The 16,786-nt window shown below is 45.9% G+C and overlaps 1 protein-coding gene across 1 annotated transcript in view; it reads left to right on the top strand.

Moving 5' to 3' along the window:
• Window positions 1–10,861, top strand: part of LOC147122544 (melanopsin-B-like) — an 81,452-nt gene extending 70,591 nt beyond the window's left edge. The window contains exons 7-8 of the mRNA XM_086006521.1: window positions 663–831; window positions 6,407–10,861. Coding sequence (XP_085862647.1) covers window positions 663–831; window positions 6,407–6,826 — 589 coding nt within the window. The 3' untranslated portion in view covers window positions 6,827–10,861. The remainder of the gene's footprint in view (window positions 1–662; window positions 832–6,406) is intronic.
• Window positions 10,862–16,786: the final 5,925 nt, after the last annotated feature.

Below are 16,786 nucleotides of genomic sequence, written 5' to 3'. Positions count from 1 at the left end.
CTTTTCCTCCACTTTGTGCAGTCTTGGGCCAGGGATTCCCAGGTGTCGGTGGGGATGTTACACTTTTTCAAGGAGGCTTTGAGGGTGTCCTTGAGGCCTTTCCTCTGCCCACCTGGGGCTCTCTTGCCGTGCTGGCGCTCCAAGTAGAGCGCTTGTTTTGGGAGTCTCGTATCGGGCATGCGGACAATGTGACCCGACCATCGGAGCTGATCGAGCGTGGTCAAAGCTTCGATGCTGGGGATGTTGGCCTGAGCCTATCCTGCCAATGGATTTGCAGGATCTTGCGGAGGCAGCGTTGGTGGTACCTCTCCAGTGCTTTGAGGTGCCTGCTGTACATGGTCCATGTCTCTGAGTCATACAGCAGGGCGGGTATCACTGCTGCTCTGTAGACCATGAGCTTAGTGCCGGGTTTGAGGTCCTGGTCTTCAAACACTCTCTTCCTCAGGTGACTGAAGGCTGCGTGGGTGAGTTCAATGTCAAATCAAGTACAGAAAGCAAAATAAAGAGAGGGAAGGAAAGATTGGATTAAGAGAGAGAGAAAAAAATAGACAGAAAGAAAAAGTTTTTAAAATGTTTTTTAAATCTCCAAAAACAATTAAAAGATGTCAGAATGAGACTGTAATAAGATGTACTGTACCAACATAGTTATTTATTCTCCACAGAGCAACACTTGCAAAAGGTATCCCTTGCTTTCACTCTCCGACATGTGTAGTGAAGAAGGATTTAGTGTCTGCTTCCACCAGTGACTTCTCAGTAAAAGAATTAGTCCTCAGCTGCCAGTCTTTCGTTTTGAATCCTGCTGCTCTGTCTTCAGTATCCAGCGAAGAAGCTGTAAGTATATTTGCATGTCTTAATAAGCTCAGTAGACAATAGGGTTCTAACAAGCCAGAATTTACCGTAGCTGGCAAACCAACAGCTCCCGCCATTCGTTAGACTTGCCCTTGCCCGTTTAATTATCATGATCTTTTGCTCGACAAGTTGCTGTCAGTTAGAGATGGAAATGGCATGGCGCTCTCTACAGGGCATCTGGGACCTGTGTGAACATAAGAACATAAGAAATTGGAGCAGGAGTCGGCCATTTGGCCCTTCGAGCCTGCTCCGACATTCAATAAGATCATGGCTGATCTTTTACCTCAACTCCACCTTCCCGCCCGATCCCCATATCCCTTGATCCTCTTGCAGGCAACTGTGTATCTCCTTAACCAATCAGATTGAAGAATTGTTAATGAGCAGCGCAGAGCCTGAACCAGGAAGTGTAAATTAGAGTGGGTGAGTTCAATGTCAAATCAAGTACAGAAAGCAAAATAAAGAGAGGGAAGGAAAGATTGGATTAAGAGAGAGAGAAAAAAGAGACAGAAAGAAAAAGTTTTTAAAATGTTTTTTAAAATCTCCAAAAATGATTAAAAGATGTCAGAATGAGACTGCACACTTGTAACAGTTCATTTTCAATGCAAGAGAGATTGTTTGGCAGTAATTAAGACTTATCGTGCCGTTAACAAGGGTACTTAGACTGAAATGAGTTTGGATTGTATCTACTGCGCAAGTATCATAGAATCTTAGGCCGGCGCTCAGTGGACCCGATTGGTGGCGGGTCAGCTGTGAAATTTGAAATGATTGACAGCAAGTCAGGACACTGTCAAAACGCGCACACTTGCATTTCCCGATGTTGAGTCTGCCAGCGCTGAGCAGACCCGACAAGCAGTGGCGGGGGACCCAATTCAAGTCATTAGTGGCTTGTTTACAGCCACTTAACAATACTTTTTCTCCCAGTTTTTTGGGTTTGACAGGTCACCTCCCAGTTTCCCGTTGTGCCTAGACCTTGTCTGTGAAGCTGAGGCGGGAGGTCATTGGCCATTGAATCAGCTGATGAGTTGACAGTTTCAGGTGTCAACTCAAAGCTCCCAGCTGATTGAGAAATGTTCCCTTAACCACTAGCATCTCTAAACTGCATTTCCACTACAGATTCAGAATGCTGCAAGTCTTCACACAAGTCTCCATCCAGTCTGACCTCATTACCTCTCCCACCATTGACAGATCACTTCTGTCATCTCTACTTCACCTGCCATCTATTCCATCAGCATGGGTACACTTTATACTCTCTCACCTTGGTCCTCAGAATCTGACCACGATCAGCCCCAACACCAGCATCACTAGGCACACCAGCAGCACTAACAACCACACCAACCTTCTCCACAGTCACCTGATGCTGCACAGGACAGAGGGCATCAGCACCCGACCACATTGCTGCCCGGGAGGCCACGGATGGCTTCACCATGGCCAGATTTACTTCACTTAACACTGTACACCCTGACTGCCACATGATGCGCCGGGTTGGCACCAGCCCACACCAACACCATAAATCATCCCTACAATGCCCAGCCATTCCTTTCACACTCATCACCATTGCGGGGGGGGGGGGGGGAGTACCGTTATGTTTCACCATTTACTGCAACTCACTAAGCCACTTCCAAAGGTGCACACAAATCTGTCCAAGAATGCAAAGTGTTCAAAATAAAGATTTCAATGTTTGACAGCACATTAACAGAAACTTCACATGAACATTGGCTAAAACACCCAAGTGCCTACCCTTGTGTGTTGTTAGTTGGTATGATTGCACTAGGATGAGGGTGAGTGTGAGGGGTGGCTGGTGAGATAGGGAAGTGATAATGTAGATAGAGAGGGATGGGTGGAGGTGTAAGGTAAGTTGGTGTGAGTAAGGATGTGCAGGAGTAGGGTAGGGAAGGCAGAGTGATGGGGATGTGATGAGTGGCACAGCAGGACGAGATTGAGTGTGGCTTTGCAGTAACGTTTCGTGATCTACTGAGGTCATTGAAAGGTTTGCGCCACTGCAGCCTGGTCCTCCTGACGACAACCCTGCTTGTGCCCTCCTGTGCAATGTGCAACCAGGCTGCGTTAGTCTCCTGGGGTGGTCTCTTCTGCCCATTGGAAGGGAAGAGGACCTCCCTGTGTGCTGTGACTCCCTCCATAAGCATATGAGAGAGCCTGGGTGCAGCCGTGCACCTCTGTGCAGTGCTGGTCAGTGTTTGCAGCACTGCAATGCTGTAGAACACTGACAGCACAAATGTCAAAGTAAATTTGTGCATGGTCCCTTTAAGGAAACCGGCTGATGATGCATCATCAAATGACGTCATCAGACCCGCTTCCTTCAGTTGGCTGGGAAATGCGCTGGGCGGGCTTATCAAGCCCTATCAGGGGAAAGTCATGCCGGAGGCCAGGATGGAGCCAGCAGCGGGGCCGCGACCCGCCACAGACGTCTCCCGCCATGGACCCGCCGAGGTAGGGAAAATTGTGGCTACAGAAATTTACGGCACAGAAGGAGGTCATTCGGCCCATCGTGTCTGTACCAGCCGAAAAAGAGCCATCCAGCCTAATCCCACTTTCCAGCTCTTGGTCCGTAGCCCTGTAGGTTACGGCACTTCAAGTGCATATCCAAGTACTTTTTAAATGCGATGAGGGTCTCTGCTTCTACCACCCTTTCAGGCAGTTAGTTCCAGACCCCCACCACCCTCTGGGTGAAAAAGGTTCTCCTCAACTCCCCTCTAATCCCACTACCAATTACTTTAAATATTTTCCCTCTGGTTATTGACCTCTCTGCTAAGGGAAATAGGTCCTTCCTATCCACTTTATCTGTGCCCTTCATAATTTTACACACCTCAATTGGGTCTCCCCTCAGCCTCCTCTGTTCCAAAGAAAACAACCCCAGCCTATCCAATCTTTCCTCATAGCTAAAATTCTCCAGCCCAGGCAACATCCTCGTAAATCTCCTCTGTACACTTTCCAGTGCGATCACATCTTTCCTGCAATGTGGTGACCAGAACTGTACGCAGTATTCTAGCTGCGGCCTTACTTGTGGTTTATACAGTTCAAGCATAACCTCCCTGCTCTTGTATTCTATGACTCAGCTAATAAAGGCAAGTATCCCGTATGCCTTCTTAACCACTTTACCTGTCCTACTACCTTCAGGGATCTGTGGACATGCACTCCAAGGTCTCTCTGTTCCTCTACCACTTATTGGCCCAGAACTTGGTGTCGGGGGCTTGCTGCGCGTGCAAGCCCCCGATGTGCACTTACCCGGCGCGCCGACATCTGAAACCTGGCCCGCAGTGGATTTCCTGTCAGTGGCCCGGTTCTGATGTCGGCGCGCTGTGCTAACCTGACCCAGCGGCGTAGTTAGTGCGATGTGCCGGCTGGGATCAGGTGAGCACTGTTCAGCCAATCAGGGGAGGGGAAACTTCATTCATAAGTTTGAGAGTAAGAACTGTCAAACTCATGAGAAGTACTGCACCCCAAAACACTACTTAAACTTTAAATAAAATTTTAAAAAACATCCCAATCATTAAATTAAGTATAAATAAGTTTTAAAAAATAATTTAAACAATTTTTTTTTTGAAAAAAATAAATTTTTAATAAAAAGGGTCTAAAACTAAACTTACCTTATTGTAGATTCTTTAAAATAATAAACCTGTGGGAAAAAAATGTCTAAATTGCACTAAAACACCACTTACCTGTAAAAATAAATACTTACGTGTGCTTTTTACAAGCGTAAAGACCGGAGGCCTTTACACATGCGCAAATCCCCCAAAACAGAGGAAATCCAAGACGCACGCGCTGCCCCCTACAGCGCACGTGCTAGCCTCTTCAACTCTTGGGTTAGAGGAGAGGAAATGCCGGTTTTCAGCGCATGCGCTGTGCATGCTGAAAACCGGCATTTCCTCCGGCCAGACGCGTGAGTACCCCTTCCGTACTCACGCGTTTGGGGAGGAATTACTGCCCCATTGTGTATCCCCTTGCCTTGTTGGTCCTCCTCAGATGCATTAACTCCGGATTGAATTCATTTGCCACTTTTCTGCCCACCTGACCAGTCCATTGATATCTGCCTGCAGTCTACAGCTTTCTTCCTCACTGTCAACCACACGGCCAATTTTTGTATCATCTGCAAACTTCTTAATCATGCCCCTTACATTGAAGTCTAAATCATTGATATAAACCACGAAAAGCAAGGGATCTAGTACTGAGCCCTGCAGAACCCCACAAAAAAATTCAATCAAGTTAGTCAGACACGACCTTCCCTTAACAAATTCGTGCTGACTGTCCTTGATTAATCCGTGCCTTTCTAAATGACGATTATTGCTGTCCCTCAGAATTTCAGGAACTTCACGCCCCTCAATGGTGAGTCAGACAAGATGCCGTTTTCACACCTGGGACTGTAATAGTTGACTGTCGTTCAAATGCACATGACAATTCTGTTTGGTTCTTTTTCGAGCAATAGAGTGACCTCTAATAGGAATGCATTTCTGCTTGAGAGAAGGGAGAACTAGAAATGTTCATCTCCTGACACAAACTGAGCTTTCACAGTGGTCATCAAACCTGGCATCAAAGGACTTCTCTTTAGAAATTAAAATTCTTCAATTATAAAGGAAGAAAGACTTGCATTTCTATAGCGCCTTTCACAACCTCAGGATATCCCAAAGTGCTTTACAGCTAATTAAGTACTTTTTGAAGTGTAGTCACTGTTGTGTGAGCCTTAACAGTGAATGTCTGTGGGCTGATGGAGTGTCACAAGGTTGTGGGTTCAAGTCCCACTCCAGAGACTTGAGCACAAAAACCTGGCTGAAACTCCCAGTGCAGTGCTGAGGGAGTGCTGCACTGTCGGAAGTGCCGTCTTTCGGATGAGTGGTTAAACCGAGGCCCCGTCTGCTCTCTCAGGTGGATGCAAAAGATCCCACGACACTATTTCGAAGAAGAGCAGGGGAGTCCTGGCCAATATTTATCCCTCAACCAACATAACAAAAACAAATTATCTGGTCATTATCACATTGCTGTTTGTGGAAGCTTGCTGAGCGCAAATTGGCTGCTGCGTTTCCTACATTACAACCATGATTACATTTCAAAAAGTACTTCATTGGCTGTAAAATGCTTTGGGACGTTCGGTGGTCGTGAAAGTCGCTATATAAATGCAAGTCTTTTTTTTCTTTTTTCTTTCATTGCAATGGTGCTTATAAAATCCACACACACTTATTTTCAGCAGGGGCCTCTGCCTAACATGCCTTTGCGGGGACCCTAGCCAACTTTCCTCTCCGGCACACAGAGACCAATTGTAGCGTTCTAACACTGCCCTTAATGTGCCCAGCAAGGTATGCACAGACTGGAGATCAATCTGGTCTGCGTGCTCCCGCTGCTCACTACTCTCTCTCTCTCTAATGGCTTCTTCTCCCCCCCTTTTCATAAAGGTCCGGTAGTATAGCATTTATTCTGCATGAGTGCAAGGACACAGAGGTTCAGTAATAGAGAGGCCATTGACAGAAGAGCACTTGAGTTAAGCTGGGCAAAAGTGAATTATAACATTAGTATGGTGTGCTTTCTTTCCCCCTTTCTCATCACTTAGGAGACCATGTCAAGCAATCCTGAAACTAGGAAACGGGCAACTCTTTCATCAGACCAGGAATGGCAGCTGGTATCTGGGTCCTTGAGTCTCGCCTATTACCCGCTCTGGGTCGGAAGCTATGGGGAGAGTCAGCGCTGCGAAGTCTCAGTCACAGAAGATGAAGAAAATCCAACTGAAGTTGATGCCTTTAGCGACTTTACTATTCCTCGAATTGTTGTCATTACCAGCTCGGAGGTCAGTTTGTACGAGGATATTCTGCCTGGCGGAAGGGACGCTTTACCGGGACTGAGTACTCAACCCGAAGTGCAAATCCAAACTGATCGGAACTATATTGAATCGGATATCTTTGGAAGAATCCCACTCTGGCCCACCTCAGACCAGTTTGCATTGAAATGCAATACAGTTGAGCTGTCCATTTAATAATGTGGGGTGGAGGAGGGGGAGGGAAGATTTTCCCCGGGGTTCTCCCGATTCCCACCGTAACTTTGGGGGAATATCGCCATAACCCCTGAAGGCACTTGAGCAAAAAGAAAAGAAAGACTTTGCATTTCTCCAGCGCCTTTCACAACCTCAGGATGTCCCAAAGCGCTTTACAGCCAATGAAGTACTTTTTGAAGTGGAGTCACTGTTGTAATGTGGGAAACACGGAAGCCAATTTGCGTACAGCAAGCTCCCACAAACAGCAATGTGATACTGACCAGATCATCTGTTTTTTAGTGATGTTGATTGAGGGATAAATATTAGCCCAGGACAGCAAGGATAACGCCCCTGCTCTTCTTCAAAGTAGGTCCATGGGATCTTTTACGCCCACCTGAGAGAACAGACGGGGCCTCGTCCACCTCACCCAAAAGATGGCACCTCCGACAGTGCAGCACTCCCTCAGTACCGCACTGGAGTGTCAGCCTTGATTATGGCTAGGAATTTCCACGGAGCAGGAAGTTGGGGGGACGGGAAGGTTCAAATACCACTCCAAGACTTGAGTATGAACACCAGGAATTTCCTTGAAGCTGCACCGGGGTTTTCGCTGCGTTTACAGCAAAGTTATGGCAGCTCCAAGGAAACTCCTGCCGTATGTACTCGAGTCCTGGAGTGGGACTTGAACCCACTGCGTTCCAATTCAAAGACAAGGGTACTACCTATGAGTTAAAACTGCCACGTTTGAAAATCTGGATTTATATCCACACACGGCAGGTTCGGTGCTAGGGAATGGTAAAGGTGACAATTTACCCTGTGCCGTGAAGCCTAGGCACAGCAGATTCACACCGCACTGCCAGCCCTTGCATTGTTCTCAACACAAGAACATAGAAATTAGGAGCAGGAGTAGCCCATTCGGCCCCTCGAGCCTGCTGCGCCAGTCAATAAGATCATGGCTGATCATCGGCCTCAACTCCACTTTCTTGCCCGATCTCCGTATCCCTTGATTCCCCGAGAGTCCAAAAATCTATCGATCTCAGCCTTGAATATACTCAAAGACTCTGCATTCACAGCCCTCTCGGGCAGAGAATTCCAAAGATTCACCACCCTCTGAGTGAAGAAATTCCTCCTCACTTCAGTCTTAAATGGCCGACCCCTTATCCTGAGACTATGGCCCCTAGTTCTAGACTCTCCAGCCAGGGGAAACAACCTCTCAGCATCTACCCTGTCAATCCCCCTCAGAATCTTGTATGTTTCAATGAGATCACCTCTCATTCTTCTAAACTCCAGAGAGTATAGGCCCATTCTACACAATCTCTCCTCATAGGACAGCCCTCTCATCCCAGGAATCAATCTAATGAACCTTCGTTGCACCGCCTCCAAGGCAGGTATATCCTTCCTTAGATAAGGAGACCAGAACAGTGCACAGTACTCCAGGTGTGGTCTCACCAAGGCCCTGTACAATTGTAGCAAGACTTCCTTACTCTTATACTCCAACCCCCTTACAATAAAGGCCAACATGCCATTTGCCTTCCTTATTGCTTGCTGTACCTGCATGCTAGTTTTCTGTGTTTCTTGCACGAGGACACCCAAATCTCTCTGAACACCAACATTTGAAAGTTTCTCACCATTTAAAAAATATTCTGTTTTTCTATTCTTCCTACCAAAGTGAATAACCTCACATTTCCCTACATTATACTCCATCTGCCACCTTACTGCCCACTCACTCAGTCTATCTATATCCCTTTGCAGACTCTGGGGGTTCTCCTCACAGCTTACTGTCCCACCTAGTTTGTGTTGATGCAAAGCCAAGACCGTGTTGCATCAACGCAATCTGTGAAAGAAAGAAAGAAGCATTTCTATAGCGCCTTTCATGACCTCAGGATGAATGCTTTACAGCCAATGAACTACTTTTGAAATGTAGTCACTGTTGTAATGTAGAAAACACGGCAGCCAATTTTGCGCACAGCAAACAGTCCCTCAGACAGCAATGAGATAATGACCAGATAATCTCTTTTAGTGAAGTTGGTTGAGGGATAAATATTGGGCTGAACTTCACTCCAGTACAATACTGAGGGAGTGCTGCACTGTCGGAGGTGCCGTTTTTCGGATGAGACGTTAAACCGAGGCCCCGCCTACTCTCTCAGGTAGACGTAAAAGATCCCATGGCACTATTTCGAAGAAGAGCAGGGGAGTTACCCTCAACCAACATAACAAAAACAGATTATTTGGCCATTATCACATTGCTGTTTGTGGGAGCTTGCTGTGCACAAATTGGCTGCCACGTTTCCTACATTAAAACAGTGACTACACTCCAAAAATACTTCATTGGCTGTAAATGGCTGAGACGTCCGGTGGTCGTGAAAGGCGCTATATAAATGCAAGTCTTTCTTTCTTGTTGCTCTTTATTCGAATAGTGCCATGGGATCTTTTACATCCGCCTAAAAAGGCCGACCCGGTTTAATGTCTCATCCGAAACACGGCTCGTCCCCGACCAATGTTCCCTCTAAGCAGTGATGGGAAAGGTCCCGTGCAGACCGCTCACCAGCTTCTCCAGTGTAAATGCACGAAAAGTTAAAGGGACCGCGCACTAACAGAAACAGGTCGCGTAGAACAAAGCGCAGCCTACTGGGAAGATTGCCTGCGACAGTGCAGCACGCCCTCAGTACTGCACTGAAGTATAACTATTCACAAATTCAGCTGCTTATGAACAGTAGATTTACGTTTTTTTTACTTAAGACATGAAAAAATGAGTTTTCATATAGTTGTGTGCTTATATTTGCTTGACCATAATCTTCCATTCATAACTAATTCTGCCTCTATGAATTAATGTGCTAATAGTAAATTTGTTGCTGATTGCTGTATCCAACTACTAATCATTTTTTTTAGATGACTTGCTCAATATAATAAAGCAAACTGTGAAGTTAACTAATTTGGATAGTGTTTAATCTGTTTTTGTCATAGATATTTGAATGGAACAATTAGACTTAAATCAGAATATCAAATTTGACTAATCATTGCTGCCATTTATGGAGACTGCTTAGTAAAGCAGGGTCGATTCAACAAATTCATTCAACTGAATGGATACAAACTCCTGTGGCTTGCTGATCCCTGAATCCGTATTCCGATGAAGCAGACATTGGAACATCGGAACAGGTGGCGACCATTCAGCCCCTCGAGCCTGTTCCGCCATTCCATTAGATCATGGCTGATCTGTATCTTAACTCCTGCGACTCGCCTTGGTTCCATAACCCTCAATACCCTTGCCTAACAAAAATCGATCAATCTCAGTTTTGATCATTTTCAATTGAACCCCCCAGCCTCAACAGCTTTTTGGGGGAGAGAGTTCCAGATTTCCACCACCCTTTGTGTGAAGAAGTGCTTCCTGACATCACCCACACTGAACGGCCTGGCTCTAATGCTAAGGACTCCCCCCTGCAGTGGTCTCCGCCACCAAAGGACATAGTTTCTTTCTATCTACCCAGTCCCAGCACACATAGACCCATTTGACGTAAGAAAACTACTCGGCACTTGGTCTAAGCGTTAAACAAAGCTTTAATCAACTGTTTTACAATATGGAGGTCTAGTTGTGTCCTTCACTAGTGTAATGTATACAACATTGAAGGGACTACTTTGTCTTGCAGATGTATATCCTTAGTTGCGAGCGTATATAACAGACGCGTATCGATTTGTACAGTCAGTGCCGAAGTTCCAGTTACCCAGTAAAGATCACTTGAAGTTACTCTCAGTCTCTGCTGCTTTATTATTTTATCTAGTTGTGTATATCGGTACAAACACAACAAATTAGCGATGAGAATTATGAACCTACGTCTTCCTATTCTGGCATCACATCCAGAGGACACCGAAACTTGGAAGAAAGGAGCGAGAAGGTAGAGAAAACGGAGCACGCTTGCTAAGCTAGGCAGGGGATACGTAAGTCAAGTGAAAAGTGCACAGGACTTGCATGACGCTAGCTAACTAGTAAAGAAAGAAAAACGGGTTTGGAAAAAAAAATGGCGATGATTGGCACGATTGCAGCATTTGATAGCAGCATTGAAGGCTGGGCAACTTATATTGAAAGAGTGGAGTTGTACTGTGAGGCTAACGGAGTGGAGGTAGAAAAGAAAGCCACTGTTTTGCTGAGTGTTATGGATGCAAAGACATACGGGCTACTACGTAGTTTATTAACCCCTGAAAAGCCAGCAAACAAAACATTCAAACAAATAGTGGACACACTCCAAGACCATTTAAGCCCCAAACCACTGCTCATAGCCGAAAGATTTAAATTCCATAAACGGAACCAGAGCAAAAATGAAAGCATTTCTGAATATTTGGCAAAGTTGCGCAAATTATCAGAACATTGCCAATTTGGAGTGGGCTTATCAGATGCATTGAGGGACAGATTTGTGTGTGGTATGCAAAGTGAAAGCACACAAAAGAAGCTCTTGTCTGAAAAAGATCTCACCTTGGAGAAGGCTCTGAGTATCGCAATTTCAATGGAAGCAGCAGCACGTGGCGCTTTAGAAATTCAACAAAAATCCCTGGAATATTCCACTAACAAAATGTCACTGAAACAAGAAAAGAAGTGCTATCGCTGTGGCAAAATGTCACATGACCACAAGTGACTGAAAACAAGAAACCTTTCAAAGATAGATACAAGAAGGTACACTACGTGACTGGAGACAGTTCAGATAAAGAAAAAAGTGACACAGACTCAGAGGAAGAGGATCTGGCTTGTCTAAAACTACACAGTGTGAAAGAGACAGAGGATCACAGAATAATATGGGTTACTCCAGAAGTGGCAGGAGTTAGGCTGAAAATGGAGTTGGACACAGGCTCAGCTTTAACAGTGATCTCTGTACATGACTACAAACGACTGTTTTCACACATACCGCTAAAGCCAACTAAAGTACTGTTAAAGACATACACAGGACAAAGAGTGTGCCCCAAAGGTAAAATAAAAGTGACAGTGACATACAAAGAAAAAAAAATACCGCAATTGAACCTCTATGTAGTGGAAAATGGAGGACCACCATTGCTGGGACGCGAATGGCTCAGGAAAATACACCATCCAAGCACTGTTTGTGTCAGCAAAGGAGGACAGCAACGCCACTCCTGAGAGACTATCACAAATACTCTCTGACTCTCAGGAACTGTTCAAGAAGGGAATAGGAACACTTAAGGGCATGAAAGCAAAAATTAAGATTGAGGAGAACGCAAATCCAAAGTTCCATAAGGCCAGACCAGTGCCTTATGCAATTCGCCCTTCAGTAGAAGCAGAGCTGGAGAACTTGGAGCAGTTAGGGGTCCTGTCCAAGGTGGATTGGAGTGAATGGGCCACACCTATAGTTCCAGTGATGAAGAAAACCTCCAGCACAAAACCAGGAAAGCCAAGAAAAGTGCGCATCTATGGAGACTTTAAAGTGACTGTTAACCCAGTCCTCCACACAGTACAGTACCCATTGCCTCGCATTGAGGACATCTTTGCTTCCCTGTCAAGAGGGGAACGCTTCACAAAGATTGACTTGGCCCAGGCCTATCTCCAAATGGAAATTGATGATGCATCAAAGAAGTACCTGACAATAAATATGCACAAAGGCCTTTACCAGTACAATCGGCTGGTATTCGGAATAGCATCAGCTCCTGCAATCTGGCAAAGGGCAATGGACCAAGTCCTGCAGGGGATCCCAGGTACTCAGTGTTATCTTGATGACATCATCATTACTGGCAAGAATGACAACGACCACCTTTCCAACCTCGAACAGGTGCTCATCAGGTTACGGGAGTATGGGCTCCGAGCGAACCGAGACAAGTGTGAGTTTTTCAAAAAGGAAATCTCATACTGTGGACATGTGATTGACAAGGACGGTTTACACAAGTCTCCAGACAAGATTGAAGCTGTGATTAATGCACCAACACCTGAAAATGTGTCTCAGTTGAGATCATATCTTGGACTGGTGAACTACTATCACAAGTTCTTGCCCAACCTATCCACAGTGTTACATCCACTAAATGCACTGCAACAGACAGGGTCACAATGGAAGTGGAGTGACAGCTGTGAACAAGCTTTTCAAGAGAGTAAAAGACTCATTACTTCAGAAGAGGTGCTAGCTCACTTTGACCCATCCTTACCTATTCGACTGGCATGTGATGCTTCACCCCATGGCATTGGTGCCGTGTTGTCACATAAGTTCCCAGACGGCTCAGAGAGACCAATAACCTTTGCTTCAAGATCATTGACGACAGCTGAATGCCATTATGCACAGATTGACCGAGAGGCCCTCAGCTTTGTGTGGGGAGTCAAGAAATTCAATCACTGCTTGTATGGTCAACAGTTTACACTGTTAACTGACCACCAGCCTCTCATTTCAATCTTCAACCCAAGGAAGGGCGTTCCAGTGATGACGGCACTACGGCTACAGTGATGGTCACTCTTCCTAGGGGCTCACCTGTGTGACATTGAATACAAGGGGACCAAGCAACATGGCAATGCCGATGGTTTGTCACGTTTACCACTGCCGACCTCAGAGAGAACTACAACAGTTGACTCAGCAGAGGTATTTCACACAACAATAGTTGAGCAGCTACCAGTGACAAACTCCCTCATTGAAAGAGAAACACGCAATGACCCTACATTGTCAAAAGTTTATGACATCACTGTGAAGGGATGGCCAGCGCATGGTGACTCATTGTTTCCAGCATTCTCAGCTAGGAGGGAGCAGTTATCAGTGTGTCGGGGAACACTGATGTGCGGCTCACGAGTTGTGATTCCTCCCAAGCTTCGTAACCGAGTGCTAGATGAACTGCATGAAGGCCACTTAGGTACGGTAAAGATGAAAAGCCTTGCCCATGGTTATGTGTGGTGGCCGGGAATTGACAAACAGATCGAGGACCTGACAAAGAGCTGCTCAGGATGTCAAAAGGTCCAGAACGCACCACCACAAGCCCCTCTCCATCCATGGGAATGGCCCTCATCACCATGGCAACGTGTGCACATCGACTTTGCTGGACCGTTCATGGACTCCATGTTCTTGATTGCAGTCGATGCACATTCCAAATGGCCCGAGGCCATTAAAATGAAATTAACCACATCTGAAAAGACCATTTCAGTTCTGAGGACCATGTTCGCTAGAAATGGACGACCAGAACAAATCTGCACAGACAATGGACGACAATTTGTCTCTGACGAATTCCAAAGGTTCACAAGGAAAAATGGAATCAAGCACTACACATCTGCTCCATACCCTCCAGCTACAAATGGCTTGGCAGAAAGATTCATACAGACTTTCAAGAAGGCCATCAAAGCAATGTACAGCGAGAATCTACCACTGCAACACAAGATAGACAATTTCCTCTTTGCTTATCGGAACGCAGTACACGCAGCCACTAATCAGACTCCAGCGATGATGTTTCTGAACAGGAACCTGAGATCTCGCATGGACCTTCTTAAACCGAATGTACGTCGTGATGTAGAGAACAAACAGTTCAAACATTTGAATGCTAAGCCAACAAGAAGCTTCAGTGTGGGACAGTCAGTTCTTGCTCATGATTTCCAGATGGAAAAGTGGCAACCAGGTACAATATCCACAAGAGAGGGACCACTAATGTATACTGTGGATATGGGAGAGAGCGTTTTGAGACGTCATGTGGACCAAATTCTGGACGTTCAGGTGGAAAACACCCCTATACCTCGCCCAGACACACCTGACATGGAAACAGACACACCTGATTCATTAGCATCAGCACCAGCCTCATCCACAGCTGAGAGCTCTACCTGTGCTGATAGCTCATCTGATGCAACTGTACCTGTACAGTCTCATTCCCCAAAGCAAGAGAGTCTGGAGAGACATTACCCAGAGAGGCAGAGGAGGCCTCCCCAGAGACTTGACTTGTAAAAGGGCTGTTGACAAAATAAAATGTTATGTTAGAATTTGAATTTTGTTACTGTAAAGACAGGCTCTGTATGTTAATTATAGAAATTTTGGTTTAATATACTATTAAACTAAAGGAGGAGGAAGTGTAATGTATACAACATTGAAGGGACTACTTTGTCTTGCGGATGTACATCCTTAGTTGCGAGCGTATATAACAGATGCATAGCGATTTGTACAGTCAGTGCCGAAGTTCCAGTTACCCAGTAAAGATCACTTGAAGTTACTCTCAGTCTCTGCTGCTTTATTATTTTATGTAGTTGTGTATAGCGGTACAAACACAACAACTAGTTCCTGTTAAGAATGTCCTGCGCAAGCTGGGCCCGTGCCCGAGTATTTATACTCTCCCTGGACAGCGCCACCCGCAGGCCGCTCAGTATTATTTCATAAGTCTTTCTTTCACGAATGACTGATTCATGTCACCATTCATTCCAGATAATTTGCTAAGAGCCAGAGTTCGTAAGATCTCTGAGTTAGAATTGTGTCCTTTCACCTCAGCGGCCAACCTTTGAATTCAGCGCACACGAGTGGGATAAAACTTTCCCCTCTCTAGTTAAGTGAGCCTGAGCAGTCTCAAACCCGTTCCCACAGTGAACGAACCCACAACACAACTGCCCATAACTTGTCATTATGGGGGAAGATCTCCTCTGCTTTTCTCATTGTACAGTAGTATTGAACAGGGGTTCTCAACCTTTTTACTTCTGAAGCCCCCCTCCCGTGTTATAAAAATTCCACGGACCCCCTGGAATACAACAACAACAACTTGTATTTATATAGCACCTTTAAAACGCCCCAAGGTGCTTCACAGGAGTATTATAAGACAAAAAATTTGACACCGAGCCACATAAGGAGAAATTAGGGCAGGTGACCAAAAGCCTGATCAAAGAGGTAGGTTTTAAGGAGCATCTTAAAGTAGGAAAGAGAGGCGGAGAGGTTTAGGGAGGGAATTCCGGAGCTTAGAGCCCAGGCAACAGAAGGCACGGCCACCAATGGTTGAGAAATTATAATCAGGGATGCTCAAGAGGGCAGAATTAGAGGAGCGCAGATATCTCGGGGGGTTGTGGGGCTGAAGGAGATTACAGAGATAGGAAGGGGCGAGGCCATGGAGGGATTTGAAAACAAGGATGAGAATTTTGAAATCGAGGCGCTGCTTAACCGGGAGCCAATGTAGGTCAGCGAGCACAGGGGTGATGGGTGAACGGGACTTGGTGCGAGTTAGGACACGGGCAGTCGAGTTTTGGATGACCTCAAGTTTACACAAGTAATTTTTCTGCAAAAAAATTAGTTACACAATTAAACATATATATTTATTATTATTTTTGTTTAACTTACTTAATGTGAAACTCCAGGCGTGGAGATCTGAACTCCTAGCTATGCAATAGAAGGACTCCCTCTGCTCCATTCAGCAGATCCACGACCACGTTATGAGGTAGATTTCAGGCAAAAAAGGGAACTCGTTTCACGGAGGGAGGACTCCGGGTAAACGCAAACTGTGATCAAGTAACCGGGAGGGAGAATCAGTCCCAAGGTGAGGATACCTCTGCTAGACCCCCTGACATGGGGCCGTGTATTTCCCATGTCGTAGCTGGTGGCGAGTGAGCCTGGTAAATGGCACTGGATTTAAACATGGAGAACATCAAGGTGGCTGACACCCTGCCATCAGTCCTGTGCAACCCCACCCACCGTGTTGAAGGCAGTGAACCCGTCTTAGGGCTAAAGGGGAAACCCTGAGACTTGGGAAGGACTGTTGTTGGAGCCACTGCCTTGGGGGCCAAGCCAGCCAGAACCATCCCAGTGTCCTGTACTTGAAAACAGCCCCCGGTCAATGGGTAAACTCCAGTGGGACACTTGGACACATTTAAGTACATAAGAAATAGGAGCAGGAGTCGGCCATTTGGCCCTTCGAGCCTGCTCTGCCATTCAATGAGATCATGGCTGATCTTCTGCCTCAACTCCATTCACCGGCCCTATCGCCATATCCCCTGATGCCCTTACTAGTCAGAAATCCATCGACTTCTGTTTTGAATATACCCAA

This window comes from Somniosus microcephalus, chromosome 2 (assembly GCF_052327205.1).
Source record: "Somniosus microcephalus isolate GS21.2 chromosome 2, FLI_Smic_1.0, whole genome shotgun sequence".
Taxonomy (NCBI): domain Eukaryota; kingdom Metazoa; phylum Chordata; class Chondrichthyes; order Squaliformes; family Somniosidae; genus Somniosus; species Somniosus microcephalus.
This window is presented reverse-complemented; position numbering and strand designations above follow the sequence as displayed.